At 50.5% G+C, this 16,075-nt stretch overlaps 6 protein-coding genes across 6 annotated transcripts; 3 read left to right on the top strand and 3 right to left on the bottom strand.

Moving 5' to 3' along the window:
• Window positions 1-289: 289 nt before the first annotated feature.
• On the bottom strand, window positions 290-1,200 carry W97_08934 (uncharacterized protein; the record flags this gene model as incomplete). Its single annotated transcript, XM_007786809.1, has 3 exons — window positions 290-427; window positions 498-995; window positions 1,054-1,200. The coding sequence occupies 3 exons, from the start codon at window positions 1,198-1,200 to the stop codon at window positions 290-292; spliced, it is 783 nt and encodes a 260-aa protein (XP_007784999.1).
• A 427-nt stretch (window positions 1,201-1,627) lies between these two features.
• On the top strand, window positions 1,628-4,571 carry W97_08933 (uncharacterized protein; the record flags this gene model as incomplete). Its single annotated transcript, XM_007786808.1, has 5 exons — window positions 1,628-1,880; window positions 2,124-2,697; window positions 2,918-3,425; window positions 4,060-4,126; window positions 4,180-4,571. The coding sequence occupies 5 exons, from the start codon at window positions 1,628-1,630 to the stop codon at window positions 4,569-4,571; spliced, it is 1,794 nt and encodes a 597-aa protein (XP_007784998.1).
• Window positions 4,572-4,947: 376 nt separating this feature from the next.
• Window positions 4,948-6,622, top strand: W97_08932 (uncharacterized protein; the record flags this gene model as incomplete). The annotated part of the gene is made up of 2 exons (XM_007786807.1): window positions 4,948-5,084; window positions 5,140-6,622. 2 exons carry the CDS (start codon window positions 4,948-4,950, stop codon window positions 6,620-6,622), a joined length of 1,620 nt encoding a protein of 539 aa, XP_007784997.1.
• A 248-nt stretch (window positions 6,623-6,870) lies between these two features.
• On the bottom strand, window positions 6,871-7,589 carry W97_08931 (uncharacterized protein; the record flags this gene model as incomplete). Its single annotated transcript, XM_007786806.1, has 2 exons — window positions 6,871-7,128; window positions 7,179-7,589. 2 exons carry the CDS (start codon window positions 7,587-7,589, stop codon window positions 6,871-6,873), a joined length of 669 nt encoding a protein of 222 aa, XP_007784996.1.
• Window positions 7,590-12,849: 5,260 nt separating this feature from the next.
• On the top strand, window positions 12,850-13,782 carry W97_08930 (uncharacterized protein; the record flags this gene model as incomplete). The annotated part of the gene is made up of 1 exon (XM_007786805.1): window positions 12,850-13,782. One exon carries the CDS (start codon window positions 12,850-12,852, stop codon window positions 13,780-13,782), a length of 933 nt encoding a protein of 310 aa, XP_007784995.1.
• A 102-nt stretch (window positions 13,783-13,884) lies between these two features.
• W97_08929 (uncharacterized protein) lies at window positions 13,885-15,789 on the bottom strand (the record flags this gene model as incomplete). The annotated part of the gene is made up of 4 exons (XM_007786804.1): window positions 13,885-14,605; window positions 14,670-14,785; window positions 14,843-15,126; window positions 15,213-15,789. The coding sequence occupies 4 exons, from the start codon at window positions 15,787-15,789 to the stop codon at window positions 13,885-13,887; spliced, it is 1,698 nt and encodes a 565-aa protein (XP_007784994.1).
• Between the last annotated feature and the right edge of the window lie 286 nt (window positions 15,790-16,075).

Here is a 16,075-nt window from a genome sequence, read left to right as displayed (position 1 = left end):
GCTTCATACCCCCGGTTGATATCACACATCTATAATGACTACCAATAATTCTCACTGTCGACTCGTTCATACACAGTTTGGCAAACATTACACGACCACTGTCTCGAACGGAACAGCGGCCACTATTACTTTAGAGATGCCTTTCGGAAGGTTAATTCCTAATGCGCAGCGGCATAGGGCACCTAAACATAAATCGACTTTTACGCAAAGGGTCCGACTGCGATTATCGATATCCGGTTGCGCCCCAGACAAGAAGTAAAACCAATCGCTACGAAACCACGGAAGGGAATCAATATTGATCCGTTAGCTTGTGGCTTATCCGCCTGATGTTCTTCTTCGTCTGACGCCTTCGAACAGCCCAGAAGAAGATGACTAGCGACAGGAATCCCGCAGCCGCTTGCGCTATTCCAGCACCCCAAGAGATCGACTAAACAGCGAGGTCAGCTTGCCGCATCACGGAACAAGTTCTACTTCCAAGGAGCAGCGGACAAACTTACCTGCACACCACAAAACTTCTCAAACTCCACCTCCTCACTAAAGACATCCTGGATCCTCGCCGCAGCGCTGGCGCAAGTCCACCCCCACAAATCCTTCGGCCTGTCCCCCCCATCTTTCTCATACCTATATATTCCCGCCGCAACGGCCCAGACCACCAAGTTCCCTATAAGCACCACCCAGCTGAACGCGCTAGCAACACTGTCCATCCCATTAGCCGTCTTAACGGACCGTAGGTATAAAACCAGGATCCCGGCATCCAGGACGAGCGCTATCAAGGCGACGCCAAAGTACATGTACGTCGGCCAGACTTTCGAGTCCGCGGCCCAGGCGGTGCGGTGGATAGTCGTGCCGTTAGAAAGCAAGACGTCGCGGTAGACGTTGTGCGTCGTGAGGAACTTATGGACGGTCATAGCGATAGGGATAAAGGCGGCGATGCTAAGGATAAGGCTAGCGAGGCGGGAAAGGAGGCGAAGGAGACGGATACGGCGCTTAAGGTTCTAGGGTAGTGGTTTAAGTTAGCTAGGTCGTGAATTAAAGGAGCTGGACTGGATGTACAGCGTTAGATCTGCGTAGCTCGTTCAGTTGCGGGTGGTCTTGTTCATCCCAACCTGGATAGTCTGTGAGGGGGACAGTTGATTCGACGCTGGCGTAGACGGCGTTGGAGTACGTCCTGTACTCAGGCGGAATATTTCCTGAGGCCATTGCGGCTTGCTGGAACTTTCAGCTCAAGCCGTTTCAGTGGAATTCGTTCTGAATGCTCGAGTTTGTAGGGCGCATAGAGCAATCATGGGAGTTGTTCACGATGTACAGCTCGCCAAAGCATGCGGGAAAATCTCAGAACCCATCGTTAACTAAAGGATATCCTCAATTTCCTCGGGCAAATACGAGTAAGCACTAAGGTAAGTCGCTGCTTGCGTGCAATGCTCAGCCGCATGACGTTCTAGTTCTCCCTACTTGCACCGCACCTGAAACACTGCTGACTGTACTCGTACCGGGAAAGGGTTCTGCCACTACTACTATTACTAGTACTAGAATCCTAGCTGAACCAATCCAACCCATCCAACCAGGCACACACACACACACACACATATACACACGAACGACACACAGCGTGAAATCGTTGCTACTCATGGAGGTAGACGGCGTTGGAGGAGGTGCGGGGTCGGTGAGCACGGTCCCACCCGCGCATTCTACGCGAGCGCAGCAGAGGAAGGCGGCGAAGGAGACGAACAGCAAGATCGTAGGCGGAAGGGGTCGTGATATCGATCAAAAGTTGAATTTCATACTGAAGACGATCTTGAGCTCGAATCATGCGGTCAAACAGCTTCAGGAGGGTCAGGATGATATGAGAAGGCAAAATGAAGAGATGCGCAAACAGAACGGTGAGATGCGCGAGCAAAACGATGAGATGCGAAAGGAGATTGACGAGTTGCGAAAGCAGAATAATAACGAGATTCGAAAGCTCCAGGAACAGATCATGAACCTGTCTACGCAAAACAGCCCCCAGTCCAGCTCGGTCACATAACCTGGTAGGACCAATGTCAGCAACAGGTCCTGGTCTTCCCTGTTCGCGGGACAGTCGTCTGTCTCACCGAACAGCTCAGCTTCCTAACCAAGGGTGGCAGACCCGAACCAGCTTCTGGGTGTGAACATCGACCTGTCCAGGTGCAGCAGCCAAATACCGACAGACACAGCAGAGATCAAGCGCCTACTAACAACAGCTCTGCACGCCCATCAAGCAACAAAGGAGGTAAACCCAACGGCAATCATTAAGACTAACAGAGACCTCCACCGGATTAGAGTCATCGTGCGGAGCGAGAAGGAAGCCGAGCTCATCCGCAGCCAGCCGCAGTGGCTTGAGACTCACCTCAGAGGAGGGCGCTTGCGGGGCGAACAGTGGTATCCCATCAAAGTCGATCGGGTCGACAAGCTCAAGATCATGAACGAAGAACGGACGGGCATCCGGGCCGGCCTCGAGAAGGAGCTAAGTCGAGAAAACAAAGTAACAGTCATGAGGATCGCCACGTTAGGCAAGCTGGCGACCCACAAGCTCTATTGTTCCATCATAGTGTATCTGAAGAAGAAGGAAGATGCTGAACGATTGCTCAATGACAGGATCATGACAGTGTGTGCTGAGGCAGGCTTCACGGCTACATACGAGTACAGGCCGAGAGTCACGCGCTGCTTCAACTGTCAAGAGTATGGCCATCAAGCGTTCCGCTGCCAGAAGGCTCAACGTTGCCTAAACTGTGCCAGTGCCGGCCAAGCGAGTTGCGCAACCGAGAGTCCTTAATGCGTCTCATGCCACGGTCCACATGCAGCGGATGACCGGGGATGCCCGAAATACCGCGAGCAGTTACGAGGTCTATTCCGCACTCATGAATAGGGAATTTAAGGTCTTCCAACTGAATGTGTAAAGACGGAAAGAAACGCTATGGAGTGTTCTCAACGACGAAGCTATGAGAGGAGTGGGAGCAATCTTGATATCAGAACCGAACTGCTTTCTCATAGAAAAGCAGCGGCTGATGCCGTCACCGGTCCACCACCCAGAATGGGTCCCGATTCTTTCTTCCACATATACCGGGGAGTGGCCATTCGTTAGGAGCATGATCTGGATCAATCGGAGGTTCCAAGCGTCACCGGTCCCCGTGGCGTCTCCGGACCTTACGGCAGCATCGGCGAGAATAGGCGATAGGGTGATCCTTATTGCATCTGTATACATCCCCCGAATAGGAAACTCGCCGCAAGAGCCGGAATCAGCCCTCAGGCTCAGGCTTAGCCTACTACGGCAAGCGATCGAGGAGGTGCGGCAGCAGAACGGGGAAGAAGCCGAGCTGGTGGTAGCGGGTGACTTCAACAGGCATGACCAGCTGTGGGGCGGTGATGTCGTGGGCACGGGTAGTCGCCAAGGAGAGGCGGACGCTATCGTAGAGTTTATGCACGAAGTTTCTCTTTTGCTCAGCCGCAGGCTCTTCACGGACCGCGTCTCACTGGAGGCTGAACGTTCCTCTTTGTTTCTTATCTGTGCACACTGTTAGTATCGCTGATGAAACTATCGCCCAAAATAAGCTCAGCCTCGAGACTCCGCCCAGGCTAGTTGACGGTAGCGGGTGGACGCGATTGGTCGAAATTGGCGGCAGGGTTTAAATATATCCCCACTGCGGCCTGCTAGTGGGCCACTCAACCCTACCCTAAAGCGCAGGATATAGGCGTGCAACTCTATTTCCAGGTTTTTAGTCTCCAATTCACAGAAAGGAAGGGCCGAATAAAGGAGAGTGGAAAATCTATTTATTTTCAGATTCACCCAATGTTTCTCTCGAGTTTGCTTCCCCATCACATCGTCAACAATCTCAGCTCTAGGTTCCGCTTTCCTCTCTCGAGCTCTTCCTTTGTTGTGTAAAAGCCGTCATCGGTTCGCTGCACAGTTTCCTTTACTTTCTGTACACCTTTACTTTTTTTCCTCTTCCCGAGCAGCGTCTTCCGCTCTTGATTCAACTCGTTTCCTCCTGTCTACTTCAAAATTACATCCTCGTTTCTTTTTCTTAATCAACAGCAATGCAGTCCTTCTCCATCCTCGCTCTCGCAGTGGCCATCCTTGGACCTATTTGCAGCGCAGCACCTGTGCAAGGTACGTTTCTACAGCTCCCATTTCCCTCTCATAACCAACTAACACACCACCAGCACCGAACTCCACCGAATCCGAAGTCCACGCCATCGCGCTGGCCACCCGCGGCGCCGGAAGCGTGCGATACCGTGGCTCCTGGACTGACGGCGCATTCCGCCGTTACCGCTTCACCTTCTCCGGTGTCTCCGAAGGCAACTTTGGCCAGGACTTCCTGAACAGCATTAGAGCCGAAGGCGGCATCACGCACAATTGGCAGTGCTATCAGGATGGGAACGGCGTCTGGACCTTTGACGATAGCGAGGCCTGGGGGATTGCTGGTGCGACTATCATTGGGGATGCGGTTAAGAGAGTGACAGGCCAGAGCTGCCAGGATGTCGGGTATGCGGTTGGTCGTAGTGTTGAGAACTGCCACGTTATCAATCAGTCTGGATGTCTCTGTGAGATTTGAGCTAGGGTGTTTTGGTTTGATGGCGCATGAGATAGACGGTTGGCTTGCGGTCTTGCATTAAGTGGTGTTTGGATGCATTTTTATGACGTTAGCGTTGAGTTTGGCGTATGTAATCGTCATTCTAATTTTCTCGATCATCTTCTTCGGTTGCTTTAGGGGAGTTATTTTCGAGTTGTCAACCGCGAACAACTCAGCTATTTCATTTGAATGCTTCGGCCCTTGCTGTTGCTATGTAGCGGTCCTAAACGGCTCTATGGGCCCATCCGAAAAGAGAGCCCTTTGAGCGCCTTTTACAAACAGAAAAAAGCATTGCTTTGAAAGTTCGTAAAAAACCTTACCCCACCATACAAGCAATTCTCTATCCCAAGTACCCACCATGGCAAGTTCCAGTGCCGCAAGTGCGGAACCCGATCCAGCAAAGGTCCAAGCGATCACCAATGCCACAATGGCGGAGTTTGTCACCAACCTGGCTGGCCTCGGTATTACGCCGTTTGAACTGACGGCCGAGAATCTGTCACGGTTCTGACGCGTGGCGCGTGTTCGTTTACACGAACCCTATTTATTGTAGCCTGGTCCACCGTCACTCTGGCGCTTCCGCCTCCACATCCGCCGAAGAAGAACGGAGCGAATCTGGCGCTCCCTCTTTCCACTCCTCGGAGCTGCACGACACAAGCCCAGTCGCAGAGGAAGAGTGGCAAGCATATGTGTCGGAAGACGATGAAGATTCCGAAGAAGAGGACGCGGACGCGGACGAGGACGAGGACACCCTGACGGAGCCTGGGGAAGAGGGCGGGGAGGCGAGCGACAATGATGCCGATGCCGTCCATGAGCCGCTGTTGTTCCCAGACGCTACTCAGGAGCCCTTCGCCTACGAAGAACTGGACACGAGAGAGCTTAGCAAGTACGCGGAAACGCTGCGCGACAAGGGGTACATGGCGGTTGTTGAGCAGGTCTGGGCCGATGAAGAACAGACAGGGCATCAGACCTTTCAGGCAGTCGATGGCGTCATGTTCAAGAGGGCGGCTCTCAGGGTGCTCACCTCGACGCATACCTGCCTCCTGCGCGAGATCATCGAGGGGAACTTAGCGAAGGCATACCGGCAGGATCCAAAGGTCCGTGAAGTGCTTCAGGTCAATCGGCGCAAGTTAAACATGCGACAACCATATATTTATCAGCAAGTTCTAGTGGACGGGAACGGAGACTCGCCTTCAGCGCAGCAGCTTCTTAAGATCGTGGCATATCTCCGCACGTACATAACAGCGGATGACCCACAGCTGTCCAACAATATTGACAACGCCGTCGGAAACCCGAGAGTGTCCCTTACACGATCGCAGGCAGGGTACCGGCGATACTTAGCAAAGACTAGCAACGATCAGCTTTCGAGGAGGAAGAGGCGACAGCTACGCACGTTCTGTACAAACTTGTCACATTGGTGTGACAACATACCCCTTAAAGAGATGGAGGAGCCCCTCAAGAAGCCTCTTACGGAATTCGGGTATACGAACAACGCGATGGTCAGGTTTAAGGACCACGCCGCACACCGTCAATCAAATTACCTCATGAACGCTACTGAAGCTGTCTGCCGCATCCACTTCCCGCAGTTCGCTATCGAGCGCCACGTGATCTTCTACATCTGGAGCGCTGACCAGGCGTCTGTCGCCGAGGTTCTCTTTCACGACCTCGGTGGGGGCTATATCCACACCGGCAGCGGGTTTAGCCATTTTCCGGCTGGACGGAGCGTTCACAGTGTGATGAACACCGTGGAAAGTGACTGGAACGAGTGGATGAACGAGGCTGCGGAGTCGTCGCCTGTCATTGCAAATCTGACCGAAGAGACACGGCGACTGAGAGAGAATACGCAACGAGAGCTCGCACCATTGCGCGCCGAGATCGCTGAACTTCAGTCGCGAAAGGCGGAGCTCCAGGCCGAACGCGACCGCCTCGACGAAATAGACCGCAACCGCGCGGAAGAAGAGGAGCTTGAGCGCATGCGCGTCTACCGCGACGAGCTGGAAGCCGTATTGAAGCTGCTGAGGGCGAGAGACGGTTGATTGCGACTGTTGATCCTGTTTGCAACAAGTGGGAGTTTGCTTTTCTCAAGTGGGTTCGTTTCAAGCGGCATAAAATTCTGACATGCTGTTCATTGCTCCTGCACGATGTGGCTGAAACCTGGCTTGCCGGAGCAGCGGAGCTGCTCGACAGCGAAATAATTTCGGAGTGTGTTTGCGGCTATGCCAATGCTGTGCTTTTCTTCACTAGCCTTCATCTACGTAGATATTTTAGTCCAATCAACAAAGTTCTAGCGAAGACGGCGAAGGAAAGACTGCCACAAGATGTCCTCCACGGGCAGCGGCTGCTCGTACAGCGTGGCCACCTCCTTGAACCACTCATAAAGCCGCATCAGTGAGAAAGGGGTGAGGAGCCAGAAAGCCGCGCAGAGGAGAAGAGCCCAAAGACCACAGTCGCCTCGGATGCGGTGGTCGTGCTGATAGAGATGCGTGACCCTCCACCTTGCCCAGGGCGAGTCGGAGGAGCCTGCGGTTCCGAACTGAATCACCTGCAGTCTACGATCAGTCCAAACCTTTGCTGGATACGGGCATCTCGTACATCGTGCGTTTGAAGGATGGTACCTTCATCTCCAACGAGGACGCTGTTCACCGCAACTTCTTGCAAATACTCCTTGATGTCCGTGCCGGCTTTTCGTGCGATCCAGTGGGGGATGATCCGCACCTCCCCGTAACTCCACTTCAGCCTCGCCCCATGCCTTGCTACAAACTCAGCGGGAATGATCCATTCGTTCGGATTCGATGCGTTCATGAGGCACAAGGCATGGCGAGGTACAGGAGGGTATGGTTCGTAGCCTTGCTGGCCCTGGCGTCCTAGGACATGTCGAGTGATGCTGATTTCGAACTTGTCTCTACGCAAATGGAATTCGTGCTCTGGGGCGCCGCCGTTGTTTATCGGCCCAAGACATATTGTGGTGGAGGTCGGGGCGATCGGGAAAAGAGTGAGTGGCATTCTGGCACTACTAAAAGTAATTAAAGTAGAAAAGTATAAAACTTAAGCACTTAAGTAAAGACTAGTATTAATTTACTTATTAGGCTAAAAGATAGTAACTAAAGTATAGTCTTAGTTTATATTACTAGTTAGTAACTAGCGCATATCAAAAAGAACTATTTAAGACTAAATTATAGAGCTAAGAGAGGCTAGCGCTACCGCTATAGCTAAGTTAAAAAGATAACTTAACAATAAGAGGAAGATAATATAGGTAGAGATTAAGCAAGAAAAAGCCTCTATAACTTAAAATAAATCTAAATTTAAAAGAGAAAAGTCTTCTATAGCTAAAAATAAAGCTAACTAAGAAAAAGTGTACTAGAACTAGGTATAAGAGCTAGAGCTAGAGCTTAAGAGAGAAAAGATAGTAGCTATTAGTACTAGTAAAGAAAAAGTCTAATCTAGTAATATAATTAGCGAATTAAGATCTAAGCTTTAGAAAGAGATACAGTCTATTATAATTAAGACTATAAGCTTATAAGTCTAGCTAAGAAATTACTAGTCTAGCCTTTAGAGTAAATAGAATTCTATTATTTAATTAAGAAGCTAATATAAGGAAAAGTCGAGATAACTTAAGTAGTTTATAGAGAATCTAAATAAAGCTAATACTATACTTAAGAAGAAATAGCATTCTACTACTACTACCTTAAAAGAATTAAAAATACAATCTATAGAGAATCTTAAGAGTATTAATACTAGGCTAGATAAAGAAAAATAGTTAAGAGTATAGTCTATAGAAGAGATAAAGACTCTAAATACTACACTTAATAAAGAAAAATAGTCTACTACTACTACTTTAGAAAAGCTAAGAAGCTAGTTAGTAGAAGACACTAAGAATCTTAATACTATACTTAAATAAAAAAGATAGTCTATAATCCTATTTTAGAAGAGTTAAGAACTAAGTTAATAGAAGAGCTAGATAGTCTTAATACAACACTATAAGATAAAAGATATAAGTTTATAAGTACTATTACTAAACTTTATAACCTATATATAGCTATTCGGAGTGTTATAGGCTAGTTTTAGATAGATTACTCTATAGACTAGCTATATTATAAAGAGTAGATAACTAATATATAGGTATAATAATAAGAGTAGGCTTAGGCGGTAGTAGATAATTACTATAACTAGTATTAGACCTACTATAATAGTGTAAAGTAGGAACTAGAGACTATAAGCGCCGCTAAGAACACCCTAAAAGATAAGAAAAGCGCGCTAGAATATAAAAAAACTAATCTAGTAAAATAGATATAAGATCTATTTAATAAGAAGAACTTATAGAATTAAGCACTATTTATAGGTATTTGCGCTTATAAGCGAGCCCTTAATCTAAAGAAAAATATAGAGGGTAATAATAAGTAAGGCGCTATCTATATAGTTTAATAAGCGCTATTTCTCTTATATAGTATTAATTATAGAGTATTATAAGATATTTACTAGCTTACCTTAAAAGCGAATATTCTAAAGTAGTAAGTAGAGAAGAGCTAGAGGAATCTATTAAATATAAAAAGCTAAAACTCTATATTATAAAGCTATATTATAATAGCTAAGAAGGCTGTAGTAGATATCTAGTCTAAACTTTAGTAGAAAAGAACTATTAAGGAGAAAGCTATTACTAATCTAGAGGCTGAGTGGAACTACTTTTAAGAGAGCTATAAGACTATAATATCCTAGGCTAAAGCGAATACAAAAAGGTAGAAAGCCGAACTTTAAAGCCTAATAGAGCTAGTTAATAGCCTTATAGTAAGATAGGCTAAGAGCTAGAGTAACCTATATTATTAAACTTAGGTAGTAGGTAACTAGATATATAAGCTAGTATTCTATCTAGTTATAGAGTACTATAGAGCCTTAGTGGTAGTCTAGATAGTATAAGAGGTAATATAGAATATAGAGCTACTTAGAGCACAACTAGCTACTATAAAAGGAAGATAGGCGGCTGCTAGCGCACGTGTCGCTAGTGCAGCTATAACCGGTTAGAGCATTCGGCCGGAAGGGCAGCAACTAACTCCCTTAGTACTACCTTTGGATAGATAGATAGAGAATGAATTTCTTAGCCGCCTGATATGATCATGCCCTATCTTTAATCAGGTCCCTCGGCGTCGCCGCGCCACGATAGCCTCCTGCTTGGCCCAGCCCCGTATTCTCTTAAAGATCTTTGCCATATCGTCGCCGCCCCTCCGTATCATCCACGCTGCCCGGCCGCGTAGGGTCCCGACGCCCAAGTAGACCTCGTCGAGGTAAATGTTCCACCATGTCGTCCGAGTGTACTGCTCTAGTGATTCCTCAACGTAGATCGACAACTAGAGCTATCGGGCACGAACTTCGGCATACGCGCAGGCGGAGAAAGCAGAGTATTGCGGTGATGATGGGGAGGAAGACGGCGATGCGGACGTGTTGGGATTCGCATCGCGCGCGGATACCGTGGGGCCGCTTTGGCGCTGTAGATCTACTGCACACAACCCGCGTCAGCAACTTTCCCCGAGCATCAGCTTAGACATTTGTTAAAGGCCCTCACGCTGGCTGGTGTTTCATCATCGCGACTTGTGCTGGTGGTTGATGACGTCGCCAAACTGAAGAATGTGGTGGATGGCTTGTCATGTGATTCCGGATTCTGAGATCAACGTTTGCCTTGAGGCTCTGCCACGTGTTGCCAAGAGATGGTAGCGATTGACATGAGATGGATGCGGAACTGCCAAACAACGTCCATTGTAGTCTTCCTTACGACACGAGTACGTATCATCAGAACTATCATCAGAACTATCATTAGAACTATGAAGATGATGCATAGCAAGGGGCATAGTGCCACGAAGTCAGCCTCCGTCGTCCCATCATGGGATTACACTTCCCCTTGGACGTATATCACAGCAAGGCGCACCCTTCTGACTATCACTCTCTCCCCGGCGCCTTCTCATTCTTTCTTCGACGTCAATCTGTCCTACCGTCTCTGTAGCCAGTCTCGACGTGTGTTGGATGTATCGCACTCGCCTGAGTATCACAAGCCTCGTCTCCCGAGTCGACGAGCTCAGCATGTAAGTATATAGACATAGATAGGCGTACCTCCGCGTGACAGAGTAGGAACGCTATGAGTTACTGTCGCTGCTGAAGTTGTAGACGGCTGTGAGTAGGGAACTGTCGCCCTGCACCCCGTCGTCCCCCTGAGCGCCCTCCCCCCCACTCCCTCCCCTCCTTCGTCCCACCCCCTTCCTCCTTCATCACACTCCATCCACGGCGTCCTCCACCTCTTCTCTCATGGAGCTCCAGATCTTCCGCTTGCACAATCGTCAACGACCGCATTTTCACGGGCTCAGTATATTTTATCTCCATCGTGAGTCATTCGGCCGCGCCGCTTCTACGTTTCTACTAACCGTTACGGAGTTTCTATATAGCGACATTGAAGACGGCCCTAATGCACGTCATCAAGCTTATCAACGCGGAAATGACCAACGAGACCGACATCGCAAGACTCAGACTATTATAGATCCTTCGTGCTACCGCAGAGCGCCGAGCTTCGGGCTCCTACATCAGACGCCCGAGGTTAGTCAGACTTTCGAAGCATCTAAAACATTCACTGAACGAACTGTAGTGTCAACCTTCAAGTATAAAGGAAGCGCAGATGGCTTCCTCGGGCGGTGTGCTTTGGATAAATCGAGAAGGTTATTAGTAGGGCCGCATGACTCTTGATGACATGCAATATTGACGGTAACACTCACGACTTTGACGACATTTCGCATTCCAGGCTATTTCACACTTCTCACCACCAGTCGGGAGATTGGCAGAAGCTATCCGTTCATACTATTTCGGATCCGGTGGAACTTGGGTGGTCATATCTTCTCGAATTTGGAGGCGTTCGAGCTATCATTGTCTTCACTTCATTACGGCAGTGCGCGGCATAGCGGATGCCAATGCTGCGGGGGAGGCATCGCGCGTCGAGCTTCAGTGAGGCGGATCGTGCCTACTGACGCATTATACGCGGGATGGGCGCGGCGAACAATCTATCTTCAGATGCTGCTTGACCTGCTTCTCGAAACCTCATTTTACTGTCAACATGCTTGATCCTAGTTATCCCAAAGCCTCATTCCACCGTCAAACATTGCTTGATCCTGGTTCTCAACCTTATGTCCAGCACCACCCCTTAACATCCTCGCCATCATCTTTCCTCACTGGTGACATCGTGCATCGCGACCACATTCCAGCCTTGTGTCCGGCTAGTACCGCCCTCTAGCAGCGCCGGCGGCTTCGTAAAACCACAGGATAGCGTCTAGGTAGATGCGCGGTTCCTGAGAGGTGGCTAGGGGCCGCTTTGTGTAGATGCGCAGCTCCTATAAGGAGGCCGGGGCTGAAGGGAGGGTTCCATAGATGCGTGGTTCCCAAGAGGAGGCCGGGGGGGAACATGGGAAGAGAGTATTAAGGGGAGGACACAACGAGGATGCAGCGCCCGAAGTCCCGGAGCTGGAGTCGCAATCGCTGCACCACGCATCTATTACAGTCCCGTACAGTTTCCCACGACGCCCGCCAGCCAGGAATAGACTACGATGCACAGTTCATCAATTGCAAGTCATGCGCATCGTTGGGGCCGGATGACTGTGCAGGACTAATCGGCCAACAATCGTGCCGCTCGAGAGCGCTCCGCAACTCGGCCTGCTTTTCCGTCCTTGCAGGCGTTAAGCCTCAGCGTCTTGTAGAAGATAGTCCCATGGATCACACCCCTGTCAAAACGCTAAGGCGGAGGCTTACCGGATTAAGCACAGATTGCCGTTCTAGGAAATTCAGATTGCTGACACTGAGCCTCACTTTGCCCCCGCCGACCATCTGTATCTCCGACTTGGGGATAGGAACCAAGCTGAGTGACGTGCTGGAATTACATCTCCAAGGGATCGCCTTGACAGTCTGCATTTCTTGACCCAGACGGTGATCGATTTTCCCCTTCAGGGAAGCGCAAGGCCTGATGGTTCCCGACATCCTTTTTGCGCATGCTGAAGCGCCGCTTACCCTGTACGAATAGCAGGTTGGGGGACCGAGGCAGACCTTTGACCCGAGAAATATATATAGGTATTTGGCGTCTGACTTGCGTTTACTGAATCACTCCGTTCTTCACCTTCTCAAAACCTGGAGTGGCATTGCCCCCCATCTACTACCTGCTACACTTTGGATCTGCTGCACTATAGTCACTAGACCGCTACCCCTCAAGTACCTGAAGTATCCGACGTTTCTTCACTGCTATACTATGGCCACCCAGCAAACAGCGACGACCCACTACATCCTCGCCGCCAACGGGACGAGATTCGCCCACCGCCGTCTAGGCCGTGCAACAGGCGTCCCGCTCGTAATGCACATCCACTTCCGAGCAAATATGGACTTCTGGGATCCCGCCCTAATCAACGCCCTAGCCGCCACTCGTCCGGTCATCCTCTTCGACCAAGCCGGCGTAGGCCGCAGCACCGGCTCCATCCCCACAACATTCCAAGGCTGGGCCGACGACCTGATTGCGCTCATCACAGCCCTCAATATCAACGAGATCGACCTCTTCGGCTTCTCCATGGGCGGCGCGGCCGTGCAGATGGTTGCGCTGACGGCGCCGAGCCTCGTGCGGAAGCTTGTTCTTGCGGGGACAGCCGCTTCGGAGCCGTCGCCTTTGGTGTCGGACTTGAGGGGGATTGTCTGGCCGCGAGATGTGCCGCCGAGTGAGCCGATTAAGCTACTGGCTACCGCGAGAACTCCTGCGGAGATTGGGCGCGCCCTCGCGTACTCGTTCTTTCACGATACGGATGAGGGCCGCGCGGGTGCGAAGGCGTACTGGGGCCGTGTCTCCGAGCGACATGTATCAGGAGAGCCACGCCTGCTTGACCTCGTTGACGCTGACACTGGCGGGAAGCGGCAGCGGGCTGCGTATCAAGACTGGCTCAAGCCCAACCCACGCAACTCGTTTGACCGGCTAGGAGAGCTGAAGATGCCGGTGCTTGTGATGAATGGTGATCATGATGCTTTGATCCCGACGAGTCGGAGCTGGGAGATGCAGGCCAGGATACCGAATGCGCAGTTGATCGTATATCCGCGGGCGGGACATGGCTTTTTGTATCAGTATGCGGAGTTGGTGGCGGCGCATGTCAATATATTCCTTGACGTGGAGGACTACGGAGATGCCACGGCGAAGTTATAAGGTCTACGCCTTATGGTATCCTTTCTTTCGGAGAGTGTAGAGAGTGTTTTTCTTGAACCTAAGAATATGAACGCGGCCGAGCACCGTCTTTTGCGTTTCATTCTATCGTGTAGAGGGAGCGTACGTCCTGTAGTCTGTAGACCCAATCAACTTCGTTTCGTTCCACAGCGTCGCCCCAGGACCGTCGTGAATGCTGCTGACCCATAGCACTTTTGTCAGTGTCTGCCGGACGGTCTCCCCTTCCAAGGGGTAGGCCAACGCCGGGATTCTGACTTTTGCTAAGTGGTCAACGAACCATTTCCGCTCCATGCTCCCTGTTGAAGATGCCATGCCGCCCAGGAACAACATCCAGAGAACCAACTCCGTGGCCCGGGACTCGGTAATGACGCTGTCAAGAGAGGCTTGAAGAGCTTGCACCAAGATCCTCGACGTTGCCGACACCCGTCGCATCTGTCTCGTCAACGTCTTCATGTATATCAGGGCCGCTAAACGGCAAGCTTGCTGCAGTGCGGTTATCACGGGACTTGAAGGGCAGAGCAAGCTACGCTGAAGCTCGATCGTGTCTTCGTCGAGTGAACCCGGGTGTATCAGAATGGCGGCTTGGGTAGTGGCGTAGTGAATGGTGCAGCTCAAGCAGTAAACGAGGTGGAGTGTTCTCCTGAACCTTAGGTTGATGCCGGACGAACGCAGGATCTCCAGGAGTTCGGAGCTGGCGGTAAGGCCTTCGCCGGCAGTTATCAGGTAATGGGTTGGAGGGTGAGACCTTTCCATGCAGGCCAGGTATGGATGCGTCAGAGAATCAACAGCACCTTCGATGTCGGCGCTGTAGAACGAATTAGTCATGTGACCTGGAACGAGAGCGGGCGTGCGAGAACAGAACTCAATACCGGCAAATCTTAGTCCGTAGCGAGGCATCGATCGACGAGAGACCGTTCCTGATTTGGATCATCCGCTTGAGGCCCATCATGTGAATTTTCCAGATGTCATAGTTTCCTTGCGCGTTCTGCGGTCCGCATCAGTTTTGCTAAGACAGCTCGGTATCAGTACATCGAGCGTGTACCTCTATCATCGCAAGGCACGCAACCGCGCCAATTGTCGCATCCGAGGGCGGGGACGGAAGTGCCAGCCTCCGATTAAGGCAGGGCAATGCTGAGTCCATAAGAGCTGCTGGATTCGGAGACTGTGGATCTTGCTTGGAAAGCGAGAGGTGCGTGGCGGATGAGAGAAGGACGGTGTGCAGCAAAACTTCGTCGGTAGTGGCCAAGGGGAACCATGCAGTCTTAACAGGGTTGAACGCTAGGTTTGACTCCAATGGATACACCGCGTTCGCTATAGAGCAGAGGTCTGTTTGGTCAGGCAATGATCTATATGGAGTGAACTAAGAGGCAGAAACACGTGTCCGAACGAATACATGCATCCCCCTGACTTACAGTAGTTCATGAGATTCCACAGAGGAAGGTTCAGCGTGAATGGTAGCGCAGCGCCATACATTGCTGTACCAGCTCCAGGGCATACGGGAGATAGTACAGGTGAAGCAAGGGACACTTCAACCTCTAGCTCAGAAGCACTCTGAGGCACAAACGGTACTTCGGGTTCAGCTGCACTCCAGCTGCCGACGCTCCCGCTGCCACGCTCACCGCGGACTTTGGTCTGCGTATGGCCGACTCTTCTTCGGACATGCCTCCTCATCAGTTTCCGCACATCTCTTGTTGGAGTCTTGGAGGGGCCACTCGTGTTCACAAACATAAAGTTTGAAGAGAGCCCCGAGTCTGTAGGAGGATCGAAAGTAGCCTTATCGCCATCTGGCAAACGGGGAGCGACTATGTTATGGATAAAAGGGTACTTAGAGGAAGGAACGGTGACATCTCCGAGGATGTCGCTTTTCTCGATTTGAGCACCATTGACGGTAATAGCCGCGGTAGCTTTCTTTCTCGATCGCCGCCATCCTCTGTGCACTAGCAGTAAGGGACCATTGGGCAGAAGGAGGTTTTCTTGATTCGTAGACATCTGAAGTCACGATTATGGGTGGTGCCAGTGCCTAAGGAGCGAGCTTCTTCTCATTTGATATGTGTGAAAATTGTACGGAGGTAGAGAACCAGTTTGAGAATAAGGTATCGGCTAAGGCAGGCCACCAGTCTATTCTGGGTTAGTCGAAGCAATCTAGCTCACTCGGCATCTCCCTACGTGAGCGTCAGTCAAACGAACAACATCGACTAATGTACATGTCCGACTTTGCGAGTATTCTGTTAATAGAAGGCAGAAAGAAGCAGTGTTCCAAATCGTTCGAGTGCAA

The sequence above is a fragment of the Coniosporium apollinis genome (genome assembly GCF_000281105.1).
Source record: "Coniosporium apollinis CBS 100218 chromosome Unknown supercont1.69, whole genome shotgun sequence".
Taxonomy (NCBI): Eukaryota; Fungi; Ascomycota; class Dothideomycetes; genus Coniosporium; species Coniosporium apollinis.
This window is presented reverse-complemented; position numbering and strand designations above follow the sequence as displayed.